Raw genomic sequence first — 21,341 nt, forward strand, 5'->3', positions numbered from 1 at the left:
GGTAGGGATTTTTTTTATTTTGGGGGGGTTTGTTATTTTATTAGGGGGCTTAGATTAGGTGTAAGTAGCTTAAAATTGTTGTAATATTTTTAACATGTTTGTAACTTAATTTTTTATTTTTTGTAACTTAGCTTTTTTTATTTTTTGTACTTTAGTTAGTTTATGTAATTGTATTTCATTGTAGTTATTTGTAGGTAGTTTATTTAGTTAATTTAATGATAGTGTAGTATTAGGTTTAATTGTAACTTAAGTTAGGATTTATTTTACAGGTAATTTTGTATTTCTTTTAGCTAGGTAGTTATTAAATAGTTAATAACTATTTAATAACTATTCTAACTAGCTAAAATAAATACAAAGTTACCTGTAAAATAAATATAAATCCTAAGATAGCTATAATATAATTATTAATTACATTGTAGCTATCTTAGGGTTTATTTTACAGGTAAGTATTTATTTTTAAATAGGAATAATTTATTTAAGTATAGTGTAGTGTTAGGTGTAATTGTAACTTAGGTTAGGATTTATTTCACAGGTACATTTCTCTTTATTTTAGCTAGGTAAGCTATTAAATAGTTAATAACTATTTAATAGCTATTGTACATGGTTAAAATAAATTGAAAGGTACCTGTAAAATAAAAATAAATCCTAAGATAGCTAGAATATAATTATTATTTATATTGTAGCTATATTAGGGTTTATTTTAAAGGTAAGTATTTAGTTTTAAATAGGATTCATTTAGTTAATAAGAGTTAATTTATTTAGATTTATTTAATTAATATTTAAGTTAGGGGGCGTTAGGGTTAGGGTTAGGTTTAGGGGTTAATAATTTTATTACAGTGGCGGCGGCGTAGTGGGGGGCAGGATAGGGGTTAATAAATTTATTATAGGTTGCGACGGTGTAGGGGGGGCAGATTAGGGGTTAATAAATGTATTATAGGTGGCGACGGTGTAGGGGGGGCAGGATAGGGGTTAATACATTTAATATAGGTTGCGGCGGGTTCAGGGAGCGGCGGTTTAGGGGTTAATACATTTATTATAGTTGCGGTGGGCTCCGGGAGCGGCGGTTTAGGGGTTAATATGTATAGAGTAGCTTGCGGTGGGCTCCGGGAGCGGCGGTTTAGGGGGTAATAACTTTATTTAGTTGCGGCGGTGTAGGGGGGGTCAGATTAGTGGTGTTTAGACTCGGGGTACATGTTAGGGTGTTAGGTGTAGACAGCTCCCATAGAAATCAATGGGATGTCTGTCAGCAGCGAACTTGTACTTTCGCTATGGTCAGACTCCCATTGATTCCTATGGGATCCGCCGCCTCCAGGCTGGCGCTTTGAAAACCAGGTACGCTGGGCCGTAAAAGTGCCGAGCGTACCTGCTAGTTTTTTGATAGCTAGCAAAAGTAGTGAGAATGTGCCGCACTTGTGTGCGGAACATCTGGAGTGACGTAAGAATCGATCTGTGTCGGACTGAGTCCGGCGGATCGAAGCTTACGTCACAAAATTCTACTTTTGCCGGTCTCGAGCCTTTGATAACTAAGGCGTATCAGCCTCGCCACAAATACGCTGCGGAATACGCAGCGTATTTGAGGTTGACGGCTTGATAACTAGGCCCCATGGTCTCTATGGCGACTACTCAAAGCAGAAATATAGAAAAGCGGTAGTCCTGGAGAGTATAGTTAAAACGTCTTTATTTCAAACTCAGATTAAAAACGAATGGCAATCACAAGTAAAAGCATAACAGGTGTGGCACTGTTTGGCTTACGCGTTTCGGCTGAGAGCCGTAGTCATAGCCTATAGTGCTGTGTGACACACCTCTCTAAATACTCATACCTAAAATCCTATTGGTTAAAAATTAGAACACACCTGTTGATTACATACTCTATACAAAGAGAACTAATATTAACAGTACCTCCTTAGCAATTAAACCTAGCGAATTTGACAAATACAACATTCACTTATACATGGAATAAACATGTTGCAGAATGAGAAATACACACCAAACCTCCAAAATTAGACCTCCAAAATTAGAAATAGTGCAATATACAATGTGCAAAATCTCAAAACATACATTGTGTACTATGTGTACCATATTAGCTATATATATTCTCATTCTAACAAAGAATGTGAAGGGTCAAAAGTCAAAACATGTTATACACATAGAAAAGTCTAATACTGTTCAGGCGGACCCTAACCCTATAACATAATTATAGATCTTAATCGTAAGCAATAATATGGGTTAAAATTTCTAAGTTACATGATTGTCCTAAGTAATCCAGGGTAAAGTATATATGGACAAATGAAATGAACTGCCTGAATAGCGCAAGAGATTACAGAGTCCTAAACAGATAAATATGACATGCATAGGAGTGGCTCACAGAGAGCTAAGGAGCCCAGACCAGTTACCACAAATTCATGATATCATACTTGGAGTTGAGCCCATTTGGAATACGAGTGCCCATTGTGAAAATCCAATGGGCTTCTCTCAACTCCAGCATGCGATCTATGGAACCTCCCCTTTTAGGTCTGTGAACCCTTTCTATAGCACTCCAAGAAAAGGAAGAAAGGTTCCCTCCATGGTAGACCCCGAAATGCTGTACTACAGGGGTACTCGATTTAACTGTAGTAAAAGAGGAAAGATGTTCCCTAATTCTGGTGTTTACATCTCTGGAGGTAAGACCTATGTATTGAATTTTACATGAGGAGCAGTTAAGTACATAAATCACATTAGTACATGTGCAATTTAAGAGTGTTTTGATATTAAATGTTTTCCCTGTAACATAACTTGTAAATGTATTTCCAGTGCGTACAAAGTCACACGGTTTGCATTTTCTGTGGCCGCATTTATGCATGCCCTGATGTCTGATCCACGCACAAGCATCATTAGTCTTAGTGGGCAACATAGTTGGAGATAGCTGGGAGCCCAGTGTGGGACCTTTCCTGTATGCACACCTAACACCACTTTTAACCATTTCAATTAATTTATCATCTGCATTGAGGATTTTAAAGTGCTTGCGTATAATGGAACAAATGTCATTGTATTGTCCACTGTGAGTGGTGACAAACGTCACTCCATCAAAGGGCTTAGAATCATTTATTTGTCTATCTACCAGAAGACTATCTCTGGTTTTGGAGCTCACCAAATGTTTGGCCTTACGAATGGCTTTTTTTGGATATCTGCGTTGTTGAAGCCTAGATTCAAGGTCCCTGGCTAAAGTCTTGAAGTCGCTGTCATCTGAACAGTTTCTTTTTAATCTGATCATCTCCCCTTTAGCAATTGCTTCTGGGACATGTTTCGGATGGCAGCTAGTCCCAAATAGGACTGAATTCCCTGAGATGGGTTTCCTGTAGGAAACTGTTTTAACTCTGCCATCTGGGAGCCCTATAAGGGTAAGATCTAAAAAATTAGCACTTATGTCATTAAATTCAAATGTAAATTTGAGATTCATGTCATTTGAATTTAGGGTTGAACAGAATTCTACAGCTTGTTGTTGGGTTCCTGTCCATATGAAGATCAGATTGTCTATATATCTTCGATATGTAGATATATAGACACGGAAAGGGTTACTATCTCCAAAGATGTGGAAGAACTCCCAGAATCCTAGGAACAGATTAGCATAGGATGGGGCAAATTTTGCCCCCATCGCTGTTCCACACCTTTGGAGATAGTACACCCCCTCGAACACAAAAAAATTGTGTGTAAGGAGGAACCCCACAACTTTCACAATAAAACAATTGAAATCTTCTGTGTAATTACCAAAGTTGTCTAAGAAAAAACAAATTGCCTTCAAACCTGTGTCATGTGGTATACAGGAGTAGAGTGAGACAGCATCCACAGTTAACCATCTGGATTGTGATGTCCAGACTACATTTTTCATTAACTGTAAAACATGTTTAGTATCTCGCAAATGCGAGGGTAATGAAATAACCATTGGCTGTAGGATGCTGTCCACCCACTCAGATAAATTACACAGCAGGGAATCAACCCCACTTACAATTGGGCGACCTTTAACTTCAAAGAGGGACTTGTGGACCTTGGGAAAATGGTGGAAGGCAGGAATTTTAGGAAAATCAGGGACCAGGTATGCAAAGGTAGTTGGATCAATGAACCCTGATTCCACACCCTCATCCAAAAGATCCACAAGCTCCCTCCTGAAGACAGAGGTGGGGTCACCTTTAAGGATGGAATATTCCTCCCTATTATTAAGTTGCCTTAATGCTTCAGCAACATAAGTTTCACGGTCAAGAACAACAGTCATACCTCCTTTATCGGCTTTTCTTATGGTGATACTGGAGTTATCTTTTAACTCTTTGACTGCCGCTCTTTCCCTGAAACCTAGGTTGCTTTTAGGTCGTTTCTTGGACTGTTTGAGAGCAATAAGATCTTGTTCAACCCTATTGTGAAAGGTTTCTATAACATTACCCCTAACCTGTATGGGGTAAAAAGTAGATTTTCCCTTCATCAGGGGGCCTCTATTAAGAGTGCCTTGCGTGTTATGAATAGATTCTGACTGTAATTGTTGCAAAGAGACTACATCACATGTTTGTGAAAAGGAGAGAGACTCATTATAAGTCGAAGTCCCCTGTTGTTCATTATCACTGGCTTCACTAGTTGATGAAAAATATTTTTTTAAAGTTATGTTTCTAGTAAATTTATTGAGATCCAATAAGGTTTTGAACACATCGAAGTCATTGGTAGGTGAAAAGTTGAGCCCCAGACTAAGTACTTTTAATTGATCAACAGTAAGCAATGTAGAAGACAAGTTGATAACATTACTATATGTAGCATCTATTTGTACTTTGTGATTGATTTGACTTGTCTCAGCTGGTATCTCTGCTGTGCCTGTGAGTTGTGATAAGATTGTGTTTTGGACTTCCTCCCTCCCCCTTTGTGTGGGATCTGGTCCTGGGGAAAAACCTGTTCCATAAGGCCTATATTTCCTGTTTGTGTGGCATTAACATGTAGACCTGGCTGGGATGCAGGTATGGGATACATAGAATAGTTAGAGTTCGTTTGGGGAGTTATATTATAGGGTGTCTCTACTATATGTGGTGGGGGAGTGATTATAGACCTCTGTGCAGATAGTGAGTTGCTTTGTATCTCTCCTATACACTGAGGTTCACTAGTATTAATACTGGTAGTTACACTTGATGTTTGAATGTTTGATATATCATCACTACCATCTGTACTATACTCAGTATCACTTCCAGAGAACGTTACATTTCTATTGTTATTCGTCTGTCTGTGTCTGTTCCTACGTCCCCTTCCTCTCCCCCCGAATCTGGGCTGATTTTGTCTAAATATAGATCTTTGTTTTTTACTCCATATATACACTGTATTATTAAGATAATCATTCTTATCTCTCAAAAATTTAGTGTGTTTCCTCTCCATGATATTTGATCTGCTAGTAGCTAAAATACCTCTAAGAATGTTGTCAAATTTGGCAAAATCAGATACTGTGCTGCGCAAATTAAGTTCTGCCTGTAACTCTGCAATTTCTGACTTAATTTTATCAAGTTGCTTAACTTTGTACTGTAACATAAGAAGCATCAGATTAAGTGAGCAATTGGATAATACTTTGTTCCATTCTTCCACAAAGTCTTTATCATTACAGTCCACATCAAAGGTTGGAAATTTAAAAATACGTAGACCTCTGGGGATCATTTGTAATGATCGGTATTTCTCAATTGTCCAAATATCCCACTGGAGTTTGGATTCCTTAATCAGCAGATCTTCCATCATGTCAAAGAGTGAGCTAAGTGCTAGTACACTTTTGTCCTCAGAAAATATCACTTCACTACTAGCAGTCCCTTCATATCTTGCTGAATAGGGCATCAAAGAGTAAAATTGCTGTATAGGAGGGTGTATAGAGGTGTGAGCCATTTCGTCCATATTACTGTGGGGAGCTTAAGACTTTACTTTGTGTGTGTAACAGGCGCTACTACTGAGTGTTGGTACTGCCAGTAAAGTACCCAAATAATCAAACATACAAAAGAAGGAACTCAGTAGTGCTAAAACAAATGCGTGAAAAACCACTTGAGGTCAGCTAATAGTTAATTGTGCAGTGTATTCCAAACTGTATGACAGCTTAAGGAAACTTTTATAGGTAACTGCATAGGCGAATTAGTCAAAATAAGTCCCCCACTGTTGCCCAAGCCTGCTTACTATACCGGACACTTTGGGATCTACGATGCACGGGTACCTTATACCATCTCCGAGTGCTCGTTTCTTCACCGGCTCAGCTGCTTGGCGTCCTCGTGGGTCTGCAGATGTACAGCGTCTCTCCTCTTCGATGAGCGCTAGATCCTATTGGCTAGTCAAAGCGTCAATCAGCAGTAACCAATCCGAGGAAAGTAATCCGTGGAAAGTACCGATGCTGAAGAACAACTTCAACAACGCAGATATCCAAAAAAAGCCATTCGTAAGGCCAAACATTTGGTGAGCTCCAAAACCAGAGATAGTCTTCTGGTAGATAGACAAATAAATGATTCTAAGCCCTTTGATGGAGTGACGTTTGTCACCACTCACAGTGGACAATACAATGACATTTGTTCCATTATACGCAAGCACTTTAAAATCCTCAATGCAGATGATAAATTAATTGAAATGGTTAAAAGTGGTGTTAGGTGTGCATACAGGAAAGGTCCCACACTGGGCTCCCAGCTATCTCCAACTATGTTGCCCACTAAGACTAATGATGCTTGTGCGTGGATCAGACATCAGGGCATGCATAAATGCGGCCACAGAAAATGCAAACCGTGTGACTTTGTACGCACTGGAAATACATTTACAAGTTATGTTACAGGGAAAACATTTAATATCAAAACACTCTTAAATTGCACATGTACTAATGTGATTTATGTACTTAACTGCTCCTCATGTAAAATTCAATACATAGGTCTTACCTCCAGAGATGTAAACACCAGAATTAGGGAACATCTTTCCTCTTTTACTACAGTTAAATCGAGTACCCCTGTAGTACAGCATTTCGGGGTCTACCATGGAGGGAACCTTTCTTCCTTTTCTTGGAGTGCTATAGAAAGGGTTCACAGACCTAAAAGGGGAGGTTCCATAGATCGCATGCTGGAGTTGAGAGAAGCCCATTGGATTTTCACAATGGGCACTCGTATTCCAAATGGGCTCAACTCCAAGTATGATATCATGAATTTGTGGTAACTGGTCTGGGCTCCTTAGCTCTCTGTGAGCCACTCCTATGCATGTCATATTTATCTGTTTAGGACTCTGTAATCTCTTGCGCTATTCAGGCAGTTCATTTCATTTGTCCATATATACTTTACCCTGGATTACTTAGGACAATCATGTAACTTAGAAATTTTAACCCATATTATTGCTTACGATTAAGATCTATAATTATGTTATAGGGTTAGGGTCCGCCTGAACAGTATTAGACTTTTCTATGTGTATAACATGTTTTGACTTTTGACCCTTCACATTCTTTGTTAGAATGAGAATATATATAGCTAATATGGTACACATAGTACACAATGTATGTTTTGAGATTTTGCACATTGTATATTGCACTATTTCTAATTTTGGAGGTCTAATTTTGGAGGTTTGGTGTGTATTTCTCATTCTGCAACATGTTTATTCCATGTATAAGTGAATGTTGTATTTGTCAAATTCGCTAGGTTTAATTGCTAAGGAGGTACTGTTAATATTAGTTCTCTTTGTATAGAGTATGTAATCAACAGGTGTGTTCTAATTTTTAACCAATAGGATTTTAGGTATGAGTATTTAGAGAGGTGTGTCACACAGCACTATAGGCTATGACTACGGCTCTCAGCCGAAACGCGTAAGCCAAACAGTGCCACACCTGTTATGCTTTTACTTGTGATTGCCATTCGTTTTTAATCTGAGTTTGAAATAAAGACGTTTTAACTATACTCTCCAGGACTACCGCTTTTCTATATTTCTACATTTTGCCAGTGTATCCTGGACTGTTAAGCTGTGGGGAGGTGTGTGCGTGCAGCAAATAGTTATTGGTGATTCTTCAGCATCGGTACTTTCCACGGATTACTTTCCTCGGATTGGTTACTGCTGATTGACGCTTTGACTAGCCAATAGGATCTAGCGCTCATCGAAGAGGAGAGACGCTGTACATCTGCAGACCCACGAGGACGCCAAGCAGCTGAGCCGGTGAAGAAACGAGCACTCAGAGATGGTATAAGGTACCCGTGCATCGTAGATCCCAAAGTGTCCGGTATAGTAAGCAGGCTTGGGCAACAGTGGGGGACTTATTTTGACTAATTCGCCTATGCAGTTACCTATAAAAGTTTCCTTAAGCTGTCATACAGTTTGGAATACACTGCACAATTAACTATTAGCTGACCTCAAGTGGTTTTTCACGCATTTGTTTTAGCACTACTGAGTTCCTTCTTTTGTATGTTTGACTACTCAAAGCAGCCATAGATAACACTTAAACAGAGGATTGTGTTCCAATAAAACTCTAGAATTTCATATACATTTAATCTGGCACAAACGTCTTCTTTTCCTGTAACATTTAATGAATATCAAACGCTTCTGGGCTATACAAAAACAGGGCTGTGGCTTGTCTACCCTTGCTGTATGTCATTAGGTCAGTTTATTTGTTGACAAACCATGGTGGAAAAAACCAGAGAGAAATTAAACTTTTCTTCTTACCCCACTACAAATTATGTCCATAGAGCTGCAGCATTCAGTCTTATAGAAGAGTGCAGACTTATGCTCTGAGCAAGGTGCAGATTCATAGACTGGGTGCTTCATGTCTTTATAAGGATCAGCATTGGTGGAGTGGAGATTGTCATTTAATTTCTATTAAAGGGACAGTAAATGCTTTGGGATTTTAAAATACAGTGCTTTATTGTGTAAAGTAAAACAACTTTGCACTATACGTTCATTATTTATTTTGCCCCCTTTTCCTGTAATTTAAGTCAGAAAACTATTGATTTTCTGGTCCTGAAAATTAAAAGAAAACACAACGGACTTCACAATCCTAACCCTTCCACATGTTGCTAATTTGCGGTTTATTATCATTTCTGCCGAGCCAAACAAAATGACAGTGGTAAATCCTATCTTCTTCAGACTCAAATCTGGATTAGATCCTCCAAATAATAATAATAACTAGTATTTATATAGCGCCTTTCTCCCAGTGGGACTCAAAGCGCTTTTTCAGCGCTCACTCTCGGAATTCACCAGATCGGCAGCTGAATAGTAATAGTTGTTATTATTAACCAATTTAATGGTACTCATTTTATCGACCTCGGAAGGATGAAGGGCTGAGTCGGCCCTGCCGGGATTTGAACCTGTGAACTTGGATCTTTTAAACAGGCTTTTTTTTGTTGTAGTCAGGGCATTTACCAACTGAGGTGGTAAATGGAGATTCTCTATTGAAATACAGTTGCCGCAAACAAGGTGTTAATCTATTCAAATAACTTCAGACTCTTTTGAAATATTAACCTACTGTAAGACTGCAGAAAACACAATTACAAGGTGATTACTGTCCCTTTTGAACATCTATGAAGACTGCTCTATAGGCAGCGAGCGTTTCATTTTATGATTACTACCTATGTCTCACAAGTCCTGTAGATCATCTCATATACAGGTGGTGGTTTACAGCTTACAGTGACTCACAGGCAGAGCCTTATAGCCTTACCATTCATATAAATGTATTTTCATTACTGTGCTGTACCTAACATCATAGAGTTGGCGATTTATAAAGGGACGATGATGATATTAGGCTCTGGAGCCACAATGGCGCCATCTAGTGCATTTTTTACAATCAGCTACTACTTTAAGGGAACATTCTAATGGAAAAATGACTATCTAAAAAAAGTCATGCAGGTTTTGCATAAGTGAGCTTAGATGACTTTCTGTTTAAAGAGCCATAATAGCTGAAAATGATATGCTCTGATTTATTAGATAATGTAATTTTAAGACTTATTGACCCTGCCCTACTGTGTTTGTAACCCACATCAACTAGCTCCCAGTAGTGCATTGCTGCTTTTTCCACACAGGATATAAAGAGAATGAAGTAAATTTGTTAATAGAAGTAAACTGGAAAGTTGCTTAAAATTGTATGTTCTATCTGAATCAAGAAAGGAAAATGTTGGGTTTCATGGCTTTAAATGTAGTGAAAGATAGATTTTAACATGGTGGCATGCATGACTAGCTGGAGGCGGGAATAACCTCAATACTGTACTTTATAAAATGTATTTAGTGGTTAAAGGGACAGTAAACACCAAAAATGTTTCTTTAAAAAGATAAAGAAACCCTTTAGTTACCATTCCCCATTTTAGCATAACCAACACTGTTATATTATTATATTTTCTTCTACCTCTGTGATTACCTTATATCTAAGCGTCTGCGGACTGCCGCCTTATCTCAGATCTTTTGACAGACTTGCATTTCAGGCAATTGGTGCTGACTCTTAAATAACTCCACTGGGGTGAGCACAATATTATCTATATGGCACACATGAACAAACAGTACGTGTTATTAGATATTCACAGCCAGACTGTGAGATAAGACGTGGACTGCAGAGTCTTAGAAACCGGCCTATAAGCCAACCTAGATTTAGCTTTTAACAAAAAATACCAAGAGAAAAAAGCAACTTTTTTGATGATAAATTGGAAAGTTGTTTAAAATTACATGTCCTATCTGAATCATGAAAGTTTATTTTGGACTTTACTGTCCCTTTAATGTCCCTGTAAATTGACCTACTTTCCATGAGAGCCCTATATGTATAACATTGTTGTAAACTCCGCTGCAATGTAGTGCTTGAGACGAGCTAAGTTTCTCTCATCGTTTCCTGCCTTGACTACTGCAACTCCCTCCTCTCTGGTCTCCCCAGCTGCTGCCTAGCTCCTTTACAATCCATAATGAATGCCTCAGCCAGACTCATCTTCCTTACACGTCACTCTTCATCTGCTGCACCTCTCTGACAATCCTTTCACTGGCTTCCTCTAGGATCAAACACAAAATTCTCACTGACATACAAAGCCCTCAACTGAACTGCTCCCCCCCCCTATATCTCAGACCTACTCTCCCTCCCGTCCCCTTCGCTCTGCTCATGACCTCCTACTCTCCTCCTCTCTTGTTACCTCATCACACTCCCGTTTACAGAACTTCTCCAGACTGGCTCCCATCTTGTGGAACTCTCTGCCTCCCTCCTCAAGACTCTCCCCTAGTTTTGAAAGCTTCAAGCGCTCCCTAAAGACTCTACTGTTCATGAATGCATACAACCTACACTAACCGTTCTTTATACCAGTTCCTCTCCTCCATTGCTATCCCCTGAACCCCCTTAGCATGTAAGCCTAAGAGTCCAGCTGTTTGCAGATCACCTTCATAAGAGCTGACTACAACAGTGCAACTCTTGTCAGGGCTCTCTACCCATTTGATCCCTATAAATGTTACCTTGTTTACCGCCTATGTTTATAGCGCTGCAGAATCTATTGGCGCTCTACAAATAACCAATAATAATAATAAAGTGTATCAAGAGAAAGAGGTACATTTTATAATAGAAGTAAAAGGTAACTTTGTTTGTATTGTTTAATTGTACATCAAACCTATGTTTGTCTTGCAGGATTCAGATAGAACATAAAAGTAAATTTAACATTGTTTTAGCAAGTTTACGTCATTCTCTTGGCATCCTTTGTTGAAAAGCAGGTATGTTGGCTCAGTAGTGTACACGTTTGTGGAACACTATATAGCAGTAAGATTATATTGTAAGAATATTTTTAACTTTATACATGTGCAAGAACGCTAAAGTCAGCAGTGTGCCACCTACCTAGGTATTCTCTTCAACAACGAATACCATGAGAATGAAGTACATTTGGGTTTCTTGTTTGTGTGAAATGTTTTTGAACACATTAACCCCTTGATTGCTGAAAATATTTTTCAATAGCCAAACTCCACCTACCACTTGCTTAGCAGGAGGAGTCCGTCTGCACTTGGAAAACAGTGGAGATTTTGCTATTTAGATCTGATTCCAGTTATGAACAGATATCTGTGCAGTTAGATTTGTGAAGTTTGCAGGGTGAACTTCCAATTATATGGGCTGAAAAGCTCACAATTTTCAGACTTAAAGGGACACTGAACACAATGTTTTTTCTTTGATTCAGATAGAGCAATGTTAAGCAGCTTTCTAATTTACTCCTATTATCAATTTTTTTTCATTCTCTTGCTATCTTTATTTGAAAACGAAGCCATCTAAGCTAGGAGCCAGCCAATTTTTGGTTCAGCACTCTGGACAGCACTTGTTTATTGGTGGGTGAATTTATCCACCAATCAGCAAGGACAACCCAGGTTGTGAACCAAAAATGGGCCGGCTTCTAAACTTACTTTCTTGCTTTTCAAATAAAGATACCAAGAGAATGAGGGGAAAATGAATAATAGGAGTAAATAAGAAAGTTGCTTAAAATTGCCTGCTCTATCTGAATAATGAGAGAATTTTTTTGGGTTCAGTGTCCCTTTAATTACAATAAAAAGAGGCAAAATAATATATTACAAAGTTATTTTTTAATACATATTTAAAAATTGTATAATAATGTCTTAAAGTGTTTACTGTTTTTTTTTTAAATGAGGGACAGAATGAGGAGCTTATTTAGTTTACCCCAGTGCAACAGATGTTTGTGTTGCTAGACGAATAAATTATAATACACATTTTCTTTGCAATAGAATATATATATATATATATATATATATATATATATATATACAGTATGTGTGTGTATATATATATATATGTGTGTTTACTTTTCATGCAGCAAAAAGTTGAAGCTGTATAAATTGACTGAAATTAAATTCAATTTATCCTGAGGCATAGATTGTCTGATGAGGACAACTCTTTTTTGTGTGTGTGTGTGTGGATATTTACATTCCTTAGAGTGATGGTAAACTTGTCACATTTTAATATCAAGTCCGCAATCTAAAAATGATGGTAAACTTTAGATGTTTTAAAATTTCTAAGTGTAAGGACAAAAACTGTATTACAATTTTGAAATATAACAAAAAAAATAAAAAAATATTTCAAGTTAAACAGATTAACTCATATAAAGTGAAGGTCAATTTAGATGAATCGGTGCCCAGTTTTTAATAATTCTATTAAAAACAAGGGCACTTTAATTAATCAAAATTGACATTTCACTCGTTTTCTTCAAAAACGTACCTTTTAATCCTGACAGCCGCTGCAGCGCTTCCTCCGCCCGTTGCAAGCCCTCTTCGCGGGTCCAAAATGACGAATCCTGCTTCCTCCAATCACAACGTTACCTCAGGCCATGATTCCCCCGGGGGGAAAGCCGTGATTGGAGGAAGCCGGATTCGTCATTTCTGACATATGAAGAGACTTCTGACGGCTGGGGGAATCGCTGGAGCGGCTGTCAGGATTAAAAGGTAAGTTTTTAAAGAAAACAAGTGAAATGTCAATTTTGATGAATTAAAGTGCCCTTGTTTTTAGGATTATTAAAAACCGGGCACCGATTCATCTAAATTGACCTTCACTTTAAGGGGATAGTAAAATCAATATTAAACTTTTGTGATTCAGATAGAGCATGAAGGTTTAAGACACTTTTTTTTTTTAAAGTGCTCTTCTTGGCTCAAATTTTCTTTGTTCTTTTGGCATCCTTTTGTTGAAAAGCATATCTGGGTAGGCTGATGAGCAGCAATTCACTCCTGGGAACTGGTTGGTCATTGGTGGCTGCACATATATGTTTTTATTGGTTCACTAGATGTTTTCTGATACCTCCCAGTAACGCTTTGTTAGACTGGAGCTGAATTTTTAAGATTAACCCCTTGATTTCCTTTTTACCCTTTTACGTCCCTTTAATTAATTTGGTACATAAATAACTAATGACTTCACTATTTACAACATAGCTAAAGTGAACATTTACAGTCTGCATATACAAGATCCCTTGTCTCCAACTTTATTCTTTTCCTTCTAAATTAGTGACATAATTAGTCATTCACAAGTTTGTCACAGAATCTGTTTAAAAATGCTAATTTCCTCAATCCTCAGGATAATATCAAAGCAACACAGCAAACGTGACAATTGCAAGTAAGCCATTTGCAGTTACGTCTGATGTATACATACGCTGTCTGCACTTTTCCCTTGATGCTTTGCACCTAAGAGCGTATGCCTGTGTGTGTGACTGTACACAAGTGTCGCAATTTATGTGTTCTACAGAGACCAAGTGGGCTCTAAACTTTTCTTGTGTATATATCACACCCGTAAATTCGAGAAAGTATAAATTTGTGACAAGTTTTTATTGCTATTGCAGTTAGCAGCAATTTGAGTAGGTGGCACTGTTCATTATTATTTGCAAAGCATATTATTATTTTTGTGTTTGTTTTCTCTTTTTCCTTAGATAATTGCCTGGAAGAGATACAGTGATTTTAAGAAGCTACACAGAGATCTCTGGCAAATACATAATACTATCTTCAGGCAGACAGAGCTGTTCCCACCCTTTGCAAAAGCTAAACTGTTTGGTAAGAACTCTGTCTGCTTTATAATTAGATGTGTTGCAATAAGTAAAGTACAGATTTTCCCTTCTTGGTTTTGCAATAAATATGGATGGCCAGTACTTACCAGCTCGTTACCTCTTTTACATATACAGAAAACACTCTCACTGCAAATACTGAGAAATATTCACACTATATGGGGAATGAATATTTTCAACCGGTTGTACAATAATTTAAAGGAACATAATAGTGCAACAGTTAAGTACTCAATGGGCTAGGGTATTTTATTATTGCACTATTGTAGGCCTCTGTGTATTTAAAGGGACAGTAAAGTTAAAATTAAACTTTCATGATTCAGATAAAGCGTGCAATTTTAAACTCCTTTTCAATTCACTTATATTATTAAATTTGATTTATTGTCTTGGTATCCTGTGTTAAGAGTAAATCTAGGCTGACTGAAGCTCAGGAGCGTGCACATGTCTTTAGCAGTCTATGGCAGCATTGTATCTGTATAATATTGCTATAAACAATGTTGGAGACACTGCTGCCAGATAGCTAGAGTCACGTGCACGCTCCTGAGCTCACCTAGGATTACTCTTTAATAAAGAATAACAAGAGAATTAACCAACATACATAAATGGAAAGTTTAAAATATCATGCTCTCTCCAGTCCAGTTAAATTTAATTTTGACTTTACTGTCACTTTTGCTCCTGCAAATGGAATTACACTTATACAATGAGTACACCCCATGTGTAATATCACTTAAATGTCAAATGATTCAAAATTGTAACACCTCTCAATAATTAAATTATGTCTACTTTGACAAGCAGAGTATTTCCTTTTATGAACAATCAAAAACAAATACCTTAAAAAGACTATATTGAAAAGCCCCAAATTAGAAACCCAATGCAACAGAAGTGAATACTGACACACAAGTTAGATTTTTAAACAACATTGAGTACAACTGTGATTCCCAATTAGCCTAATTGCATAAACATGGTTATAAAATGACCTGTGAAAACCAGAACGTTCTCATGGCTGTGTCTGTCTGCATGTCTGTATCGTGGCTCCATATGGAAAAGAATTGCCAGAGGAATTGAAAAATCTGATTGTGAGACTTAACAAAGATGGAAAATGATACAGGAAGATCAGTGGGGAACTAAAAATCAGTCGAAGCACAGTTGTAGCACTAATCAGGAGGTATAGAACGAGCCATAGTACTGCTAATCAGAGCCACAGTAGCGGTCCTCCTAAAATGACGCCTTGGACAGTGCGCTACTTGCACAATCTTGCCCTGAAAAACAGATGTGCAAGTGCTTCAGACTTGGCTCAGTGGTTATCAATGGAAATAGGAGTTTATGTGACATCTCACAGTGCGAATGACATTGTATAATGCCAACCTCTAAACTGCAAGATTAAACTTTGCTAAACAGCATGAAAAGAAGCCTCATGAACATTGGGAGCACATTCTTTGGTCAGATGAGACCAAGATAAATTTGTTCCAGCATGTTTGGAGTGAACCTGGCCAGGATTATTACTGTGAATGTATAGTCCTAGCAGTGAAGCATTGAGATAGTAGTGTGATGATATGGGGTTACATGAGTGCAAAAGGTGTTGGGTAGATGTATTGATGGCATCATGAATACCTGTGGATATACCAAAATACTGGCTGACAAGATGACTCCCAGTCTCCAGAAGCTTGGCAAAAGAGGAATATTCCAGTATGCTAACGATCCAAAGCACACTACCAAAATCACAAGAGTTTCTAAAGAAGAAAAAAGTGAAAACTATGACCTGTATGTCTCCTGTCTTGAATATGAAACCCAAAAATGTTCTTTTGTGTTTAAGACAGAGCATACAATAAAAAAAAAAAAAAATCAAATTTAAAAAAATGTCAAATTTGATTAGTTCCCATGACATTCTGTGTTGGAGAGATGCCTAGGTAAGCATCTAGGGCACTACATCGCAGGATATAGTGCTGCCATCTAGTGCTCTTGTAAATGGATAACATTCTTGCGAAACAGCTGCAATTTAGGGCTTGATTTATCAAGCTGTGGTGGACAGGGGTGTACATATTCGCCTCTCTCGGAATTGCCCGCCCACAGCCTATCACGCGGGCAGGAGCTGTCAGTCTCCCCGGTCTAATGACCGCTGCTTCATAAATACAGACTGAAGGTTCTCTTGTGAGAACCTGCAGTCGAAGGAAGGAGAAGGCAGGGGAAGCCTTCGATAAATCGACCCCATAGTGCTCCAGAAATGGGCTGGCTTCTAAGCACACAACCATGCTTTTCAACAAAAGATACTAAGTGAACGAAGTAAACTTGATAATAGAAGTAAATGAGAAAATTTTCAAAAATAGCATGTTCTATCTGAATCATTAAAGGAACTTTTTTTGGATTTCATATCCCTCAAGTTTTAATACATAGAGTTGTTAGGAAGCACATGATTAGAATCTTCAGAAACTCTGATTTCTCCAACATAGGTGTGTCCGGTCCACGGCGTCATCCTTACTTGTGGGATATTCTCTTCCCCAACAGGAAATGGCAAAGAGCCCAGCAAAGCTGGTCACATGATCCCTCCTAGGCTCCGCCTACCCCAGTCATTCTCTTTGCCGTTGTACAGGCAACATCTCCACGGAGATGGCTTAGAGTTTTTTAGTGTTTAACTGTAGTTTTTATTATTCAATCAAGAGTTTGTTATTTTGAAATAGTGCTGGTATGTACTATTTACTCAGAAACAGAAAAGTGATGAAGATTTCTGTTTGTATGAGGAAAATGATTTTAGCAACCGTCACTAAAATCCATGGCTGTTCCACACAGGACTGTTGAGAGCAATTAACTTCAGTTGGGGGAACAGTGAGCAGTCTCTTGCTGCTTGAGGTATGACACATTCTAACAAGACGATGTAATGCTGGAAGCTGTCATTTTCCCTATGTGATCCGGTAAGCCATGTTTATTACGATCGTAAATAAGGGCTTCACAAGGGCTTATTAAGTCTGTAGACTTTTTCTGGGCTAAATCGATTCATTATTAAACACATATTTAGCCTTGAGGAATCATTTTATCTGGGTATTTTGATATAATAATATCGGCAGGCACTGTTTTAGACACCTTATTCTTTAGGGGCTTTCCCAAAGCATAGGCAGAGCCTCATTTTCGCGCCGGTGTTGCGCACTTGTTTTTGAGAGGCATGGCATGCAGTCGCATGTGAGAGGAGCTCTGATACTTAGAAAAGACTTTCTGAAGGCGTCATTTGGTATCGTATTCCCCTTTGGGCTTGGTTGGGTCTCAGCAAAGCAGATACCAGGGACTGTAAAGGGGTTAAAGTTCAAAACGGCTCCGGTTCCGTTATTTTAAGGGTTAAAGCTTCCAAATTTGGTGTGCAATACTTTTAAGGCTTTAAGACACTGTGGTGAAAATTTGGTGAATTTTGAACAATTCCTTCATGTTTTTTCGCAATTGCAGTAATAAAGTGTGTTCAGTTTAAAATTTAAAGTGACAGTAACGGTTTTATTTTAAAACGTTTTTTTGTACTTTGTTATCAAGTTTATGCCTGTTTAACATGTCTGAACTACCAGATAGACTGTGTTCTGAATGTGGGGAACCAGAATTCCTGTTCATTTAAATAAATGTGATTTATGTGACAATGACAATGATGCCCAAGATGATTCCTCAAGTGAGGGGAGTAAGCATGGTACTGCATCATTCCCTCCTTCGTCTACACGAGTCTTGCCCACTCAGGAGGCCCCTAGTACATCTAGCGCGCCAATACTCCTTACTATGCAACAATTAACGGCTGTAATGGATAATTCTGTCAAAAACATTTTAGCCAAAATGAACACTTATCAGCGTAAGCGCGACTGCTCTGTTTTAGATACTGAAGAGCATGACGACGCTGATAATAATATTCTGAAGGGCCCCTAACCCAGTCTGATGGGGCCAGGGAGGTTTTGTCTGAGGGAGAAATTACTGATTCAGGGAACATTTCTCAACAAGCTGAACCTGATGTGATTACATTTAAATTTAAGTTGGAACATCTCCGCATTCTGCTTAAGGAGGTATTATCCACTCTGGATGATTGTGACAAGTTGGTCATCCCAGAGAAACTATGTAAAATGGACAAGTTCCTAGAGGTGCCGGGGCTCCCAGAAGCTTTTCCTATACCCAAGCGGGTGGCGGACATTGTTAATAAAGAATGGGAAAGGCCCGGTCCTTTCGTCCCTCCCCCCATATTTAAAAAATTGTTTCCTATGGTCGACCCCAGAAAGGACTTATGGCAGACAGTCCCCAAGGTCGAGGGAGCGGTTTCCACTTTAAACAAACGCACCACTATACCCATAGAGGATAGTTGTGCTTTCAAAGATCCTATGGATAAAAAATTAGAAGGTTTGCTTAAAAAGATGTTTGTTCAGCAGGGTTACCTTCTACAACCAATTTCATGCATTGTCCCTGTCGCTACAGCCGCATGTTTCTGGTTCGATGAGCTGATAAGGGCGGTCGATAGTGATTCTCCTCCTTATGAGGAGATTATGGACAGAATCAATGCTCTCAAATTGGCTAATTCTTTCACCCTAGACGCCACTTTGCAATTGGCTAGGTTAGCGGCTAAGAATTCTGGGTTTGCTATTGTGGCGTGCAGAGCGCTTTGGTTGAAATCTTGGTCGGCTGATGCGTCTTCCAAGAACAAGCTACTTAACATTCCTTTCAAGGGGAAAACGCTGTTTGGCCCTGACTTGAAAGAGATTATCTCTGATATCACTGGGGGTAAGGGCCACGCCCTTCCTCAGGATCGGCCTTTCAAGGCAAAAAATAAACCTAATTTTCGTCCCTTTCGTAGAAACGGACCAACCCAAAGTGCTACGTCCTCTAAGCAAGAGGGTAATACTTCTCAAGCCAAGCCAGCTTGGAGACCAATGCAAGGCTGGAACAAGGGAAAGCAGGCCAAGAAACCTGCCACTGCTACCAAGACAGCATGAAATGTTGGCCCCCGATCCGGGACCGGATCTGGTGGGGGGCAAACTCTCTCTCTTCGCTCAGGCTTGGGCAAGAGATGTTCTGGATCCTTGGGCGCTAGAAATAGTCTCCCAAGGTTATCTTCTGGAATTCAAGGGACTTCCCCCAAGGGGGAGGTTCCACAGGTCTCAGTTGTCTTCAGACCACATAAAAAGACAGGCATTCTTACATTGTGTAGAAGACCTGTTAAAAATGGGAGTGATTCATCCTGTTCCATTAAGAGAACAAGGGATGGGGTTCTACTCCAATCTGTTCATAGTTCCCAAAAAAGAGGGAACGTTCAGACCAATCTTAGATCTCAAGATCTTAAACAAGTTTCTCAAGGTTCCATCGTTCAAGATGGAAACCATTCGAACTATTCTTCCTTCCATCCAGGAAGGTCAATTCATGACCACGGTGGATTTAAAGGATGCGTATCTACATATTCCTATCCACAAGGAACATCATCGGTTCCTAAGGTTCGCATTCCTGGACAAGCATTACCAGTTCGTGGCGCTTCCTTTCGGATTAGCCACTGCTCCAAGGATTTTCACAAAGGTACTAGGGTCCCTTCTAGCTGTGCTAAGACCAAGGGGCATTTCTGTAGTACCTTACTTGGACGACATTCTGATTCAAGCGTCGTCCCTTCCTCAAGCAAAGGCTCACACGGACATTGTCCTGGCCTTTCTCAGATCTCACGGATGGAAAGTGAACGTGGAAAAGAGTTCTCTATCTCCGTCAACAAGGGTTCCCTTCTTGGGAACCATAATAGACTCCTTAGAAATGAGGATTTTTCTGACAGAGGCCAGAAAAACAAAACTTCTAGACTCTTGTCGGATACTTCATTCCGTTCCTCTTCCTTCCATAGCTCAGTGCATGGAAGGGATCGGGTTGATGGTAGCGGCAATGGACATAGTTCCTTTTGCGCGCATTCATCTAAGACCATTACAACTGTGCATGCTCAGTCAGTGGAATGGGGACTATACAGACTTGTCTCCGATGATACAAGTAAATCAGAGGACCAGAGACTCACTCCGTTGGTGGCTGTCCCTGGACAACCTGTCACAAGGGATGACATTCCGCAGACCAGAGTGGGTCATTGTCACGACCGACGCCAGTCTGATGGGCTGGGGCGCGGTCTGGGGATCCCTGAAAGCTCAGGGTCTTTGGTCTCGGGAAGAATCTCTTCTACCGATAAATATTCTGGAACTGAGAGCGATATTCAATGCTCTCAAGGCTTGGCCTCAGCTAGCGAGGGCCAAGTTCATACGGTTTCAATCAGACAACATGACAACTGTTGCGTACATCAACCATCAGGGGGGAACAAGGAGTTCCCTAGCGATGGAAGAAGTGACCAAAATCATTCTATGGGCGGAGTTTCACTCCTGCCACCTGTCTGCTATCCACATCCCAGGAGTGGAAAATTGGGAAGCGGATTTTCTGAGTCGTCAGACATTACATCCGGGGGAGTGGGAACTCCATCCGGAAATCTTTGCCCAAGTCACTCAGCTGTGGGGCATTCCAGACATGGATCTGATGGCCTCTCGTCAGAACTTCAAAGTTCCTTGCTACGGGTCCAGATCCAGGGATCCCAAGGCGGCTCTAGTGGATGCACTAGTAGCACCTTGGACCTTCAAACTAGCTTATGTGTTCCCGCCGTTTCCTCTCATCCCCAGGCTGGTAGCCAGGTTCAATCAGGAGAGGGCGTCGGTGATCTTGATAGCTCCTGCGTGGCCACGCAGGACTTGGTATGCATATCTGGTGAATATGTCATCGGCTCCACCTTGGAAGCTACCTTTGAGACGAGACCTGCTTGTTCAGGGTCCGTTCGAACATCCGAATCTGGTTTCACTCCAGCTGACTGCTTGGAGATTGAACGCTTGATCTTATCGAAGCGAGGGTTCTCAG

The 21,341-nt window shown here is 39.5% G+C and overlaps 1 protein-coding gene across 4 annotated transcripts in view; it reads left to right on the top strand.

Annotated features, from left to right (window-relative positions):
• The window catches only part of RPS6KC1 (ribosomal protein S6 kinase C1), a 687,051-nt gene that overhangs the window by 44,774 nt on the left and 620,936 nt on the right, over positions 1-21,341 (top strand). For all 4 annotated transcript variants that reach the window (XM_053712472.1, XM_053712474.1, XM_053712473.1 and 1 more), the window contains one exon: positions 14,349-14,469. In XM_053712472.1, the coding sequence (XP_053568447.1) occupies positions 14,349-14,469 (121 nt within the window). The remainder of the gene's footprint in view (positions 1-14,348; positions 14,470-21,341) is intronic.

The sequence above is a fragment of the Bombina bombina genome, chromosome 4 (genome assembly GCF_027579735.1).
Source record: "Bombina bombina isolate aBomBom1 chromosome 4, aBomBom1.pri, whole genome shotgun sequence".
Taxonomy (NCBI): domain Eukaryota; kingdom Metazoa; phylum Chordata; class Amphibia; order Anura; family Bombinatoridae; genus Bombina; species Bombina bombina.